Genomic DNA, 14,092 nt, shown 5'->3' on the forward strand with positions numbered 1-14,092 from the left:
ATAATATTACCCATGACCAAGCAGAATTGTTCACAAAAGACATAGGTAGAACTTGGATAAGTGAGGCGTTTAATAATCAACAACTTTGAATGGTAACTGAGTTTAGATGTGCGAAAAGGTCTGGGCCTTCTGTCGTTCTACGTAGTTTGGTATCAAGTGTATATATATGTATATCATTTTAATTTTTCTTCTCCTGACAGTATTTACTTTTTATGTATATTTCAAACAAATCGTGGATTTTTGTTGAAAATCATTCTGAAATATTTTTTAGCTTGCATAGAGTACTACACCTACAATTCATTTTGGTAAATAAAAAATAGTTTGTTCACTGTAAACATTTTTCCACCTTTCAGTGATAATAGAAGTAAGGGTTTTAAATTGAAAAACAGGTTTTACCAAGGAAACTTCAATCAAAACCGTGGCACGCAAAACATATAAAAAATACTTAGAATCAATACTATTGAGAAGGACTAACAATATTTCATTAATAAAACTGAGTAGTAATTTGAAATCATTCACTGGATTCAAATCTTTAACTACAAACATGTGGGGTTTTTTTCAGACAGCATTGTGCGAAGCCCCCAAATGCCCTGATACGGCCGAGAGTGGGGAGAGTCCGCTCCCCTCTTGAAATGCTCTCACATGGCCACGCGTATATAGCCTCTGCCAGGAAAGTCCTACTCACTGCCTTCTCGTGGCATTACTGTTGTTTACGAAACTGGCGTTTTAACCAGGGTGGTGGACACGGAGTGTCCAACTAGGAGAGTTGGAAAACCCTGATTCCAAACCAATGGTGCACATGGGCTCCAGTATCCTGAAGGAACAAATGGCGTATTAACCAATCGTTGGTCACCGGCTACCATGTGACAGCATCTAATTACGTTGCTTCACTGCCTTGTGGATCAGACCTTCAGGTTGAAGGCTCCGGGTGTGACCTCCTAAGAAAACCACCTGCTTCGGTTTGGGCACCCGGGCAGTATCACAGCCCTCACACATATCAAATGAGATATGTGTGGTGCATATGTATTTGGTGCCTCCTTGTACTAATATCTATGTGTTTAAATAATAAATAAATAAATGTGAAGTGGCGATATAGTGGTTAACATGCTCAACCTTAATTTAGGGGAATGGAGAATCGGACATTAGATAAGTTCGCTTGAATATTCAGGTAGTATTACTAACTCTCACAAAAAAATTCTGACGCAAAGAAGCGCAGAACACAAATATGTGCTTGGTGAATGAGTTACATATAATCATATAACAGACTAAATTCAGTTAGAACTTTCTTTCCTAAAGGAAGACTTGCTACAACATTTAATAACGATAACAAAATGTATAGTGGTATATTGGTTCAATATTACACTGGATAAGTAATTGATTCATGAAGTAATACAAAATATACAATACTGAGGAAGTAACAATTAAAAGCAGTTACTACTACTTCCATTCACATACAATAACTTTATCCTTCATATGGTTGATAACAGTAATGAAATTAGACATTATTGCTAGTAAAGGTTTGGCATTTGCTTGTTGTTGATATCCAGCAGTGAATCTTGACCAACCTATATTTGAATGTTTTACATTTTAACGGGAATTCACAGTCAGATATTTCGTAACTGTGGTCATTCCTGTTTCGGATTATGAATCTTACAAACAAAACTTATACTTAAAATTAAGTAAAACAGAATGAAATGATATAAGTAGATACCTTTGGTTGACGAAAGGTGTAGATAGCTCGGTTGTAAGTCGATAAACACCAAAAAATACGCAGGTTCGATATCGCTAAAATAGAGGAAAATAAAATTTTATTTAGTTGAATAACAAAAAATCAACTAGATGTCAATGAAATTGACAGAAATTTCTAAAAAATAAGATATATATATATTAATGCTTATTCACTTTCAAAGTAGGTCTTAGACTTATCAAACTCTATCAAGAGGTATATGTCAGAAGATAGTACCAAATTCCTTCAAGACTATCCATCGATTTCTTACTTTCGTTTTGCTGTGAAATATTTCAATGATATCGCAGGATGATAAGAACTAATAAGTTATTCCCGTCATTCGAAAGCGAAGCTAGTAAACAATCAAAACCTATTATGAAAACCCTATAATATGTTACTTTGTGTTATTCTAATCCCAATAAAAATTTTTTAAAATATCCATTAACTAATGGTAAATGGTTTAATTTCTAGGAAAAGCAAATAACAAAGAGACGAATTAAATTGTACTTATAATTAATAACACTAATAACAAAAGTGATAACATTGCTGATTTACCACAACATAGAAAAATGCTAAACATGCGGCCGCATGATGCAGAAGAAATATGATTAACTGGTTATTTCGCCAATAGAATGGCATAGAAATAGCATCTAAAAAAACAAGTCGACAATTTTTTAGAACATTAACACAACTAAAGAATATGATTATACAAGCTAAAAACTACAATTAATGGGTGGACTTATTTGCAAACAGCGATATCTATCAGTACACAGAGAAACGAGTGGAATTTATTTGAGCTCTAGTAGTTCAATTTTTAATCACAGATTAGAACCACATAATACATATCATGTTAAACTAATGTTATCGTTTGCCGATTTGACAGAAATGAATAGACAGCAACTTATTGCAGTGACGTCAGTGATATAATACACATTTGACCTTGTTTATTAAGCTATTAGAAGTTCTCTTTTACAGGCTAACGAAAAATTGAATGTCACGATTAAAATCTAATGACACCTGAACAGATATAATAATTTTCATGTACAGTAAAAAATTCATCATTTTTCTGTTGTTTTGTAAACTTAATAGGTTGACAGCATAACATTTTTGCAACACGTGAAATTGATGGAAGAAATTAGTCTTATGAGAAACGGAATTGTATGTGCAACACATAGGAGTAAAATGAAGACGGTGAATAGAACTAGTTATAGTAAACTCGGATATTAATACTCTGAAAACTTTCATAAGATCAAGAAAAACTAGTGCATACAGAAACTGACAAGGAGATTTCTCTTGGTGCTTGCCACCGGAAACATTATAGAAAATATACGGAAAGCTTAATTATATTTACAGAAATTTAATACCCATGGTTCCAAAAGATATACTACCGGCTATCGAGAAATGATTAACCACTCCACTATTTTACAGCTGCAAAGAGTTTTGATAAAATGGAAGATATTTAGACGAAGTTTATTTGATTATGAATTCAACTGAAATAACAAGTGAGTAATATTCGTATTAAATGCAAAATTCTAGATACACATGAAGAGACAGTTCACAGAGTTGTGGACTTGAAATGAGTAAGATGGGTCACACACTATACAACTGTAGCTGCTACCTTGATGTGGTGGTTGGGTTTGTCTGTAGTAATGACTCAATTGGGCTGTAGTGGTAGGAACACATGTTCCTTTAGGTCCTGGAATCCCAGGCAGGTCGGTTGGAGAACAGTAAAACCAAAAACAGCAACTTAATGCCCAAGGGCGAAGTCATACGGCAATCTCTTAACCAATCAGCGCTAGCGGATGCTTGGAGAAGACTCTAGAATCTTCTCGTGTAAAAGCTATAAATATACTGACGTTTTCCTTATTGTAATTCCTACTTCCATCAACCCTTGTTATTTGGAATATAATTTCGTCCCTGTCCAAACGTGTTTTGATTTGGGGACTTGTCGAGTGAATTAGTGTCCAATAATACTAAGTAATAGGAGTAGCTGGGTCGTAATAAAAGAAATTATAACAATAGTAAAGCATTTCCCTTGGACAACCAGCATCTGTACCGATGCCGCCTCACAACGGAAGGACGATGATAGAAGAGGTTGATCCTGAAAATCTCACACCTCACTTTACACCCACGGATTTCCGTCTCCGGCGGTAAAGCCTTATGAAGTGAGGAGCTGATACATCAAAAACTTCCCATAAAAAGGTCGTGAGAGACCGGATTCAAGCAGTTGTCTCATAAGTTCTGAGGTCACATTCCAGGTCGTTAAACCCAGTCTCTTTTCATGGCATGGGTAACCGGAAAGTAGAGACTGCCTTTGTGTCTCTAACAGTACTCAGGGTCATTCTATTCACGATCAAATTCCCTACTAGTCTCTCCCATACGACTAACCTTTCTCGTATATATATCACCACGCAACCAATCCTAAGGATTCCACTTTATGAAAAGTTATTCCTGGTCTCCTTAAACCACGCTGTAAACTACAAGTTAGAGCTTTTAATGTTCGAACGTTGTGTCAGAGTAGACAATAGGACTCTTTAGCTAGGATTCTAGAATCTTGTGCCATAAATGTATGCTGCGTCTCCGAAACGCTCATACGCGATCCAAGTACAGTCATTCATTTGACCTCACCTTGTAAATATACAAGGAACTGTCAGGATTTAACCTTCGACATTCTGTAAACCCCACTCCAATTTCCTGCGGCTTCGCTGGTGTACGTATGATATTAAATCTAAAAGCAGAACAGGCTCTGTTAGACTGGATTCCGAAAGACGGTCGATCGTGTGCTGTTCGACTAAACGAGACAGTATGAAGTCGAAAAGATAGGGACACATACCGTTGCCTTTTCGTTGACTCAGCCTACGTTCCCACTGATTGTAGCTCGGATTAAGCTAAAAATAAATCATATAGGAAACCACCCAACCTCCTTCAAAAAGATACACTCTCTGATGCAGTAATCATAGCAGGTTATTTTAATTTTTACTTAAGCGGGTTTTACATTGTTGAGGCTCAGAGAACAGATAATGGAGACTGTTGCAACTATGCTCAGGTAACCATCCATTTCTGGCAAACACCAACTTTAAACATAAGGACAAACATCATCTGACGTCGCGACCTCCATAATCAACTGACCGATGGACTTTAATAGGTCATATTGCTATTAGCCATCGTTGGAGGGGCTCGACTGAAAACTCGCTTATTTTGGAGCATGTGAGTGAACTCGGATCATGCCCTAGTTCAAGCATGTATTTGTCTGCATCTTACAGAACGTAAGAAATCCACAACAAGAAAATCACTTCAGGTTCAACTTATTGGTGAAAACATTGGGATAATATTTCAGGATCAACTGCATAAGGAGGTAATCAATCGCGAAAATGATGTCTACCACGAAGTACCTTAATATGGTATCCAAAAAGCTATGGAAATACCAGTCATGTTTGCTAGGAACTTAAATCAAAAGGTAGAGAAAAATCAGTAGATTTCAGGGAGATCTATAGAACTGATAGATGCTCTGAAACTCATCCCGTCTGGCTCCAAACACAATGAGGAGCGGAGGCAGCTTAAACATAGGCTGATCAAAAGCCTATGTAATGATTGTGAGCATTGGTGGCTAGATAAACTAGAAGAGATGGAAAAAGCAACGACGATAGGTAACATCAGCTAATTAATAATTGCTCAAACTTATCAAGGAAACGGGTATTAAAAATCCGACTATTCGAGAAAATATCACGGAAAACGACAGGACTATTATTCACTCTTAATCCAGGGAATTGAACCGATGGACAGAAAACTTAAGGGCACATTTTAAGTGACCTTTAACAACACTTTAGTCACTCACTAGCTCCAAGCAACCTGAATGGCAAACTGATGTAGGTCCTCTAACTCTTAGTGAGATTGAAAAAGCCACAAGTAATGTAAACCGAAGGAGAGCAGCAGGACCTGATGGACTAACTACTGAGATTTTTAAGGACAGCGGTTCTAGCATCTAGATTAACAGTCTTAGCTAAAATCTGAGAGGTGGACTTGATCCCATCTGACTGGTCTTCATCACTGGTCGTCCCAGTCTATAAGAAAGAACAAAAACCCTCTAATGATAATCACAGAGAAATCAGTTTAACTAATGTAGTGGCCCCAATAATACTTGAACGTATAACTACAGCTCGTGAAGAGCAAATTCAGAAAATCAAGCTGGTTTCTTACCTGAACGTGGATGTATTAGCCAAATATTCACCTTTCGGCAGATTTTGGAACATAGACATACTTTTCAACGTCCCACTATAATTATATTTTTTGACCTTGAGGCAGCGTTCGACTCTGTTGATCAGGTTTTGTGAAAGTGTTTGATATTGTAGTGCGTACTAAAGTACACTAGCCTTGTGCAGGCTTTTTACTCGAACACTACTAATCGAAACAGAGCTTATGCCGAACTGTCATCGAAACTGTTTCATTCAACTGGTGTTTGATAGGGTTGTTCGCTTCATTTATATTTAACGTTGTCATAGACATGCTTTTAGAGACAACGCTTTCATCGTCTGACCTTTCATGGAATGGTCTACCGAGGAATTCACTTGTTAGCTTAGAATACACAGACGATATAGTTCTGTTCAGTGAAGACGATGAGAAAACGAAATGTTTTCTGACCACATTAACCAACGATGCAGGCATGTTCGGAATCCGGCTCTCTCTATCCAAATGCAAGATGTTACATCAGGATTGGCTTATGTCACCACCTGAATTAGTGATAAGGAGTGAAGTAGTTAAACGCATTGACTGCTTCACTTATTTTGGGAGTCTCATCACTACTGATAGTCTGGTGTCTGACAAAATCTCGGCACAGATTAAGAAGGCTCGATTGGCTTTTGGTAACTTTGTCACTTCTGGAGTGAAGAGATATCCATCTTCCAACCAAAGGAGTTCACTGCACAGCAGTTCACTCAGCTCCACTTTATACATGTGAAATATAATTATTTAGAGTAGATAATGCTCGTAGATTAATGGTATTCGACCATAGGTGTCTTCGAAGCATTGCTGATGTATTTTAGGACCACGGAGTAACTAATGCCTTGATTAGGAAGAGAGTACTGGGTAATGATGGGAAGTTGATTAATCAGGTAGTAAATCTTCATTACCTGAAGTGGTCGGGAAATGTGTTACGTATGCCTAACCACTATCTACCTCGACGAGCGATGTTTTCTGGTGCAGGAGTAAGCTGGAAGAAAGCCAGGGGCGGCCAAAACAAAACATGGCATCAGTCTATGAAGTCATTGACAATCGGACCAAGCCATCATAATAGGTGTAGACTACCTGGTTCGGGTCCACATAATATTGTAACCAATGGTTGGACCTTGAATGACATGGCTCGAAATCGTTTGCATAAATTCTTTGTCCTCATCGAAATTATAAATTTCTCAGAAACCATTTGTTTTTATTTCGTTAAATTATATTTTCTCTTCGAGTCATCTTCTGTGCCTAATTTTTTCTATTATCTCTGATACTGTTACTATGTCTGCGACTTGATTAGTTTGCGTAGAACTTAGAGGATTATCCTCATTATTGCAGTAATTTTAATGTTGCGGAAAACTATTAATAGGATTTAGAATATCGGCTTAATAGCATACTCAAAACGAATACCGACAGTCTTTAGAAAAACGTTTGTTATGAAAACAGATGTGGTATAGAGGTATGGATGTTCGATATTTAATGCATATGTGAAACACCCAATTTTGTCACATAATGACAGTTTAATCCAACAAATTCAACTTCAAATCGGTCGTCAATAATGAGTATTTAAGCCTACTATATGGTATGGAGATAAGGCTATCACCCACTCCGTTAAACTTATATGCCTCATTTTCCAGCAGAGCATAAATTAAATTTACTTATAAGATATTCTTCAAATAAAACTTCAAACTTACCACATAAAAAGTAACCAATGGAAATCGATAGTGCCATAAGACCAGAATGAGATACACTTCTTTTGAAGAGAATATGAGAAAGGAAATACATGTAAAAAGTATTGTTATGATAAGAACAAGTGAATAATATATTTATCCACTCCATTTCCTACTGTTTTATTTCACTCAGTTTTACCATATATACGAAACTAAAAAGTAACTTGGGTAAATTCTGGCTTCTTCCTAACCAACCCCTCGTCATAACTATCATCATGATCGCTAATTTAGTCACTTAGAACCTAATACATACAAGCATTGGTAAAATTTTCTACACACCAGAAAGGCAAGATGAAATTGTTAAGCTATAAACCAAAGAAGTAGATATTGTACGGCCGATAGTAAAATATATAGCAATAAAGTAACTAAGTGATTAGATCACATAAGGTATATTGTCTAAAGAAAACATTTAATAAACGAACTGGGGAAAATCGTTAATAAATTAACAATGTGTTTGATAATCGAGGAGTAATAATAAGTAGTTATGTCTTAACAATAGCTATGTCAGAAAAATGAAACAACAATCACATTTAGATACAGGGATGAGACTATTTATTAACCAATCTAGCCTAACAAATAAGTTGGGTGAAATTTTAAGTTATACTGATGGCACGTTGTACAAGTTTCAAACAACCAATCTAGAAAGTAAACATTTAGACTAATAATATATGATTTTATTCATTAGAGATACCAATTGTCTCTAAATTATTGTGATTTACCAATTAAGTCAATCTGAAGATGATTACTGTTCACTCTGACTTTAGAAGTTTTGATGACATGGATTCCCAAAGTCCAGTTAGTACATGGTAACCTAGTATCACCTGTGGCGTTGGTGAGACGTCCGTCTCCCAAACAAATAGCGCAACAGTCCGCTCTATTCTACTTTATGGCTGTGAAACAATTTCTATGAAAGTAGATGTTCGTATGCTGAAGGTTTTTGATCACAGATGAATGTTGAGAGTGACATGACATGGCTCAAAATTGTCCATTTTTCAATCATATCGATCTTGGATTCTATTATCCCTTCATATATATCTTTCAATTATCTTTTCAAACCATATTTCTAAGGTTTAAATACCATTTTTAATATATCTAGTACATCATTTTTATTTCTGTTGTTATTTTTACGTTGTCCCAATCAGGTATGGCAACTTGAACCAACACACATTCGTAACAGGATGTATGTTTATGTATATCTGCCTTCGCTAGCACTAAACCAGGAGGCTGCGGTGAAAGCAAGGAAGGTTTTCGAGATACTTGTGTTCACAGTATGTAGAATAGAACTTTAATCAAGTCAGAATCACCAAACGTTACTTGATTTAAAACATGGTGCCGCGGCTAATTAACTTTGGAAAACCAATCCTGCACATAAGCATTCGTCAAACAGTGAGGGACAGACTCAGAAAACCTTAACGTTCGTATTACTGCAAAACGGTGAACGAGCAAGTTAATGGTAACAAGCTAGCTAAATTTTTACACACTGAGGTTTCTTACGCAGATTTCCCGTAAACAGGTGCTTCTTGTTTTGCAACTAGTTTTAAATGCAGTCATATCCTCAAGCCCAGTGACGCGAAGTGATGCGAAAAAGATGACTTGTTAAATGTGAACAAGAACAGAAATCATGGCATCAATATAATGCACGAAACTCTAAGTGGCATTCGATGTACTTAAGTGTATTAAGTGACATTTATTTGTCAATCGAAATATTCACACGAAAGAGCTAAACAGATTTTGTATTTTAGAATAGTAGACTGTAGTACAGGCAAAAGTGCAAGTTATTTCCATACGGTAAACTTTCCTGAGCAAATTTTAAACGCTAGTAAATAATAATTATCAAATCCAAACAAACAAAATCGAAACAACTGTAAAAGACACAGATTACTTACATAGCCGGATTATACCACAGATCAGCATTGGTAACTAGCGCTGTAACACACAGAATGCTAACAATAGTCGCGTGTATTGACGATACTACACTGAAACCAAGAAGAAAAATAGTTTAAAACTATTTATACTTGAAATATAATAAATCGATGTTCTTTAGAACTGGGTTTTGATTATCTCACATCAGAAAACGTAAAAATGTATAAAGTACGAAATCTATAGTGTATTCCGAGTTCGAAAAGCAGATCAGTACATATCACAACAATTTCAACAAGTGATAGTTAAAAACGGTGCACAATCTGATTACATACATACTTAAAACTTCCAAAAATGAACTGGTGAACTAAAGAAAAGTGGGCAGAACAAACTAACGCTCAGTACTGTACTGAAATAGAAATAATGTATTAGATATAATAAAAAGTGGTTGAACCTAAGAAATATAATTTGAAAAGATATTTGGAAGGTATGTATAAAGAGATAATGGAATCCAAGATGGATAAGATTAAAAAACGCACAGTTTTGAGTCATGTCATAGAACGTCTCCAATTATTGATGAGTTTCCACAAACCCTGACAAAGTAGTCTGCGCCTACCTACTTGCCTCAGACCAATGGTCAATAGCTTCGTCGATTGATGTTGCATTTGGATTTGAGAGTACTTAACATTTTTTCCAACCTAATCCTGTACTATCGATTACTGCTCGTTAAGGAGACTGACACCTGAAGAATTAGGTTAAGTAAATGCTTTTTCTAGGATACTGATGACAAAGACATATAGGCGGCCGTGACAAGCCTCTGTATGCCGTTACCGAAGCTTTGAAATGAAAGAACCACTTCAATATACTCTAGAAAGATGACTGGTAACCAACTAACCATGGCGTATATTTTTCTAGGAATAACGGGGAGATTTATGTTTTACAAAAACAAGTTTAGATTAGTTGCTTAGTCCTAACATAAAGTGATTTCACCATTTGACTTACTTTGTACTCACCAAGAGGGATGGGAATGGAACTATAGCCTGCAATAGTATTGCGTGATTTGGGTTATCCTGAAGAATTATGAGTTTCATAACACTTCTAAAACCTAATCTGGCTGATTCTAAATAACTCGAGACTCGGTAACATATAACGTACATATTTCTAAGGTTTGAAGTGAAAAATAAAACCAAGCACACAAACACAATAGCCATATGTAATTGTGTAATTACATTAGTACCAACGAATGGATTTCTGTGTGACATATGATTAGGCTAGTGGGTCTTAGGTATACTAGATACGACGACTTACCGTGAATCCCATTCCATCCTATGGGGCCGAGGTAGATTTCGATACAACTTATTATATCGTGTGAATATCCAAGGGCTGATGATGTGATGGATTGTTAAACAGCAACCGAAGCTGAGAACAGACCATTTAAAATAGTATTCGGCTTTGGGACCTTTTCGTAATTCTCCAAATACCGAAAGAGCTTCCTCGAGATCGCCACCTACAGCCATCTCCATAGATGTTCGATTGAATGATATTCAAAAATGCAGCCAACTACAGCGAGCTACCATTTGTCAAACACCTGGACCCTATGAAGTCGTCTGAAGATGGCCTTGATTTGCTATGTGACGGGTTGAAACAAAACCAGATCGAAAAATGCTGAATTTTGAAAGAGACGATCGCATAACCTCTTAAACCTTTGAAGCAACAAATGGCACTAGATATATGTTGTACATGATGTCTTTGTAAGAAAAATTCATATCGTAGGGTTTCAAACGTATCTGTGCGAAATTGAAGAAGCTTTGGCATAGTGGGGTTCCGTATTTCGTGGCAATCGATCACCGATGCCTTCAGGTAAAATTCTATTCACATTTTAAGATAGAAGAGAAAATAAAATTAGTAAATTCTATCGAGATATTATCCAGAGAAAATATCAAGTTTTCTCTCAAAAGAGCACCGGGAAATTACTCGTACCATCTCGGCCACAGGGTGATTCCGGTATTTGACTAATTTTAAGGAGTGGAAGGTGTACCTACAATCTATTCTTCTGTGTTATGTCCCTAGTTTCTGGGTGTTGCGACTAAACTTAAGTAGGTATTTAAGGAGATGCACAGAAGTGTTTAGGATGGTTTATGTCATTAGGAAATCACCTCTTAGATGCCTGTGCTACAACTGTTGCAGGTTCAGTGAGCATCCACTTAAATCTTTTTCGTTATATCTGGTTCTAAAAATAAAGCAGAGTTCTAAGCTAGTAGAGAAACTTTGGATAGTAAAATGCTGTTTAGGACATCGACTATATGATGAGTATATGGTTCAAACATTACGGAAGACTGCTTTCTGTCGATTCTTTGTTCATACAAGGATTGGATCAAGCAACTTGGTGCACCAGTAAAACCGTACCCTGAACTGATTAGCAAGATATTTGAACGTTAAAAATATTTTTATCACTTCGCGGCATAAGAGAGCTTCCCACTCCAGAATCGATGAAGAGCTTTGGTGAACTTGGACTGTATGTCCCTAAACTTAAGTTAACTTGAAAACTAAACAAGTATTGATATGATATTTTTTACAGGTCACCTTCTGATCTTCAATATTAATTAACACACCCAAGCAGAACACACGTTACCTATTATTGGAAAACTTTCCATAGAAATAAAAGGTTCTCAACAGCTAAGGAAACTAGTGGTAATGTTAAAATGCTCTCAGATAATGTGTCAGTACCGAAATGTACTTCGGAAAACGAAAATACAGATGTCAGTACACCTGAAGAGTGATGTTCTGAATGTGAAAGTATGAGAGGTTGTTGTTCTCGAGGGAGGCAAAGAGATTGACATAACATTTACAAGTCAGTGTCTTAGAAACAATGTATTCAAAGGACAAGTGAAAATGAAAGGTCACTGCCTAACCGAGCGATTTCATTTGTTATTTGGTGTCATACGTTGCAAGTGGATCATTCAACGGTGCTTCAATAACACATAACTTAACTCTTAGTATAAAGTTTTACTTACGCTTGTTACTCCTCGTGAAGGAGCATAGGCCGCCCACCTGCATTCTCCATTCAAACCAGTCCTAGGCAATCCTTTCCAGTTCCGTCCAGTTGTTATTCATCTTTTTCATATCTGCTTCTATCTCCCGACGTAATGTGTTCTTTGGCCTTCCTCTTTTCTGCTTCCTTTCAGGATTCCAAGTTAGGGCTTGCCTCGTGATGCAGTTTGATTATTTCCGTAATGTATGTCCTATCCATTTCCATCGTCTTTTCCTAATTTCCTCTTCAACTGGAAGCTGGTTTGTTCTCTCCCACAGAAGGCTATTGCTGATGGTATCCGGCCAATCGATGTTGGATATCTTGCGTAGACAACTATTTATAAATACTTGTACCTTCTTGATGGTGGTTGTAGTTCTCCAAGTTTCACCTTCATACAGTAGAACTGCCTTGACGTTCGTATTGAAGATTCTCACTTTGATATTGGTTGAAAGTTGTTTTGAGTTCCATATGTTCTTCAATTGTAGGAATGTGGCCCTTGCTCTGCCAATCCTCGCCTTTACGTCTGCATCTAAACCTCCTTGTTTATCGATGACGCTTCCCAGGTATGTGAAGGATTCTACATCTTGCGGAGTTTCGCCATCAAGAGTGATTGGACTGCTGTTCTCCGCTTTGAATTTGAGGACCTTGGTTTTCCGCTTGTGTATGTTGAGGCCTACTGATGCAGAGACTGCTGCTACACTGACTGTCTTTGTCTGCATCTGTTCGTGTGTATGTGATAGGAGGGCTAGATCATCTGCGAAGTCCAAATCGTCTAATTAGTTCTGAGCTGTCCATTGTATGCTGTGTTTTCCCTCAAATGTCGAGGTCTTTATAATCCAGTCGACCACCAGAAGAAAAAGGAAGGGAGAGAGTAAAAAGCCTTGTCTGACTCCGGTCCTTACTTGGAATGCATCTGTCAGCTGTACTCCATGCACGATTTGCATTGTAGTCCGTCGTATGAGTTCCGGATAATATTGACAATCTTCTCAGGAACTCCGTAGTGTCGGAAAAGTTCCCATTACATCCTCCTATTTACACTGTCAAATGCCTTTTCATAATCAATGAAGTTAATGTATAGTGACGAGTTCCACTCAAATGACGGTTCGACGATGATCCGTAGTGTCGCAATTTGGTCTGTGCACGATCGATCCTTACGGAATCCAGCTTGTTGATCTCGAAGTTGGGCGTCTACTGCATCCTTCATCCGGTTCAGCAAAACTCTGTTAAAGACTTTCCCTGGTATTGACAGTAGTGTAATGACTCTGTAGTTTTCACATTTGCTCAGATCTCCTTTCTTTGGAATCTTGACGAGGTGCCCTTCTTTCCAGTCCATCGACACTTATTCCTCCTCCCAAATCTTTTTGAATAGAAGGTGAAGCATGTTTATAGTTACTTCGATGTCTGACTTCAGTGCTTCAGCTGGTATGTTGTCGGGTCCTGCTGCTTTCCCTCCCATTGGAGCCGGCCTATTCAGGAGCTCCTCGAAGTATTCTACCCATCTGTTCGGCTGTTTTTGAATTTCAGTGA

General features: G+C 37.2%; 1 protein-coding gene across 1 annotated transcript in view; it reads right to left on the reverse strand.

The window, feature by feature from the left end:
* TLCD4A (TLC domain-containing protein 4-A) overlaps positions 1 to 11,153 on the reverse strand; it is a 32,532-nt gene extending 21,379 nt beyond the window's left edge. The window contains exons 1-5 of the mRNA XM_051214996.1: positions 10,843 to 11,153; positions 9,561 to 9,650; positions 7,639 to 7,697; positions 2,282 to 2,376; positions 1,712 to 1,785 (exon numbers count right to left, since the gene is read on the reverse strand). Of these exons, the coding sequence (XP_051068182.1) occupies positions 1,712 to 1,785; positions 2,282 to 2,376; positions 7,639 to 7,697; positions 9,561 to 9,650; positions 10,843 to 11,057 (533 nt within the window). The 5' untranslated portion in view covers positions 11,058 to 11,153. The remainder of the gene's footprint in view (positions 1 to 1,711; positions 1,786 to 2,281; positions 2,377 to 7,638; positions 7,698 to 9,560; positions 9,651 to 10,842) is intronic.
* Positions 11,154 to 14,092: the final 2,939 nt, after the last annotated feature.

The sequence above is a fragment of the Schistosoma haematobium genome, chromosome 2 (assembly GCF_000699445.3).
Source record: "Schistosoma haematobium chromosome 2, whole genome shotgun sequence".
Lineage (NCBI taxonomy): Eukaryota > Metazoa > Platyhelminthes > Trematoda > Strigeidida > Schistosomatidae > Schistosoma > Schistosoma haematobium.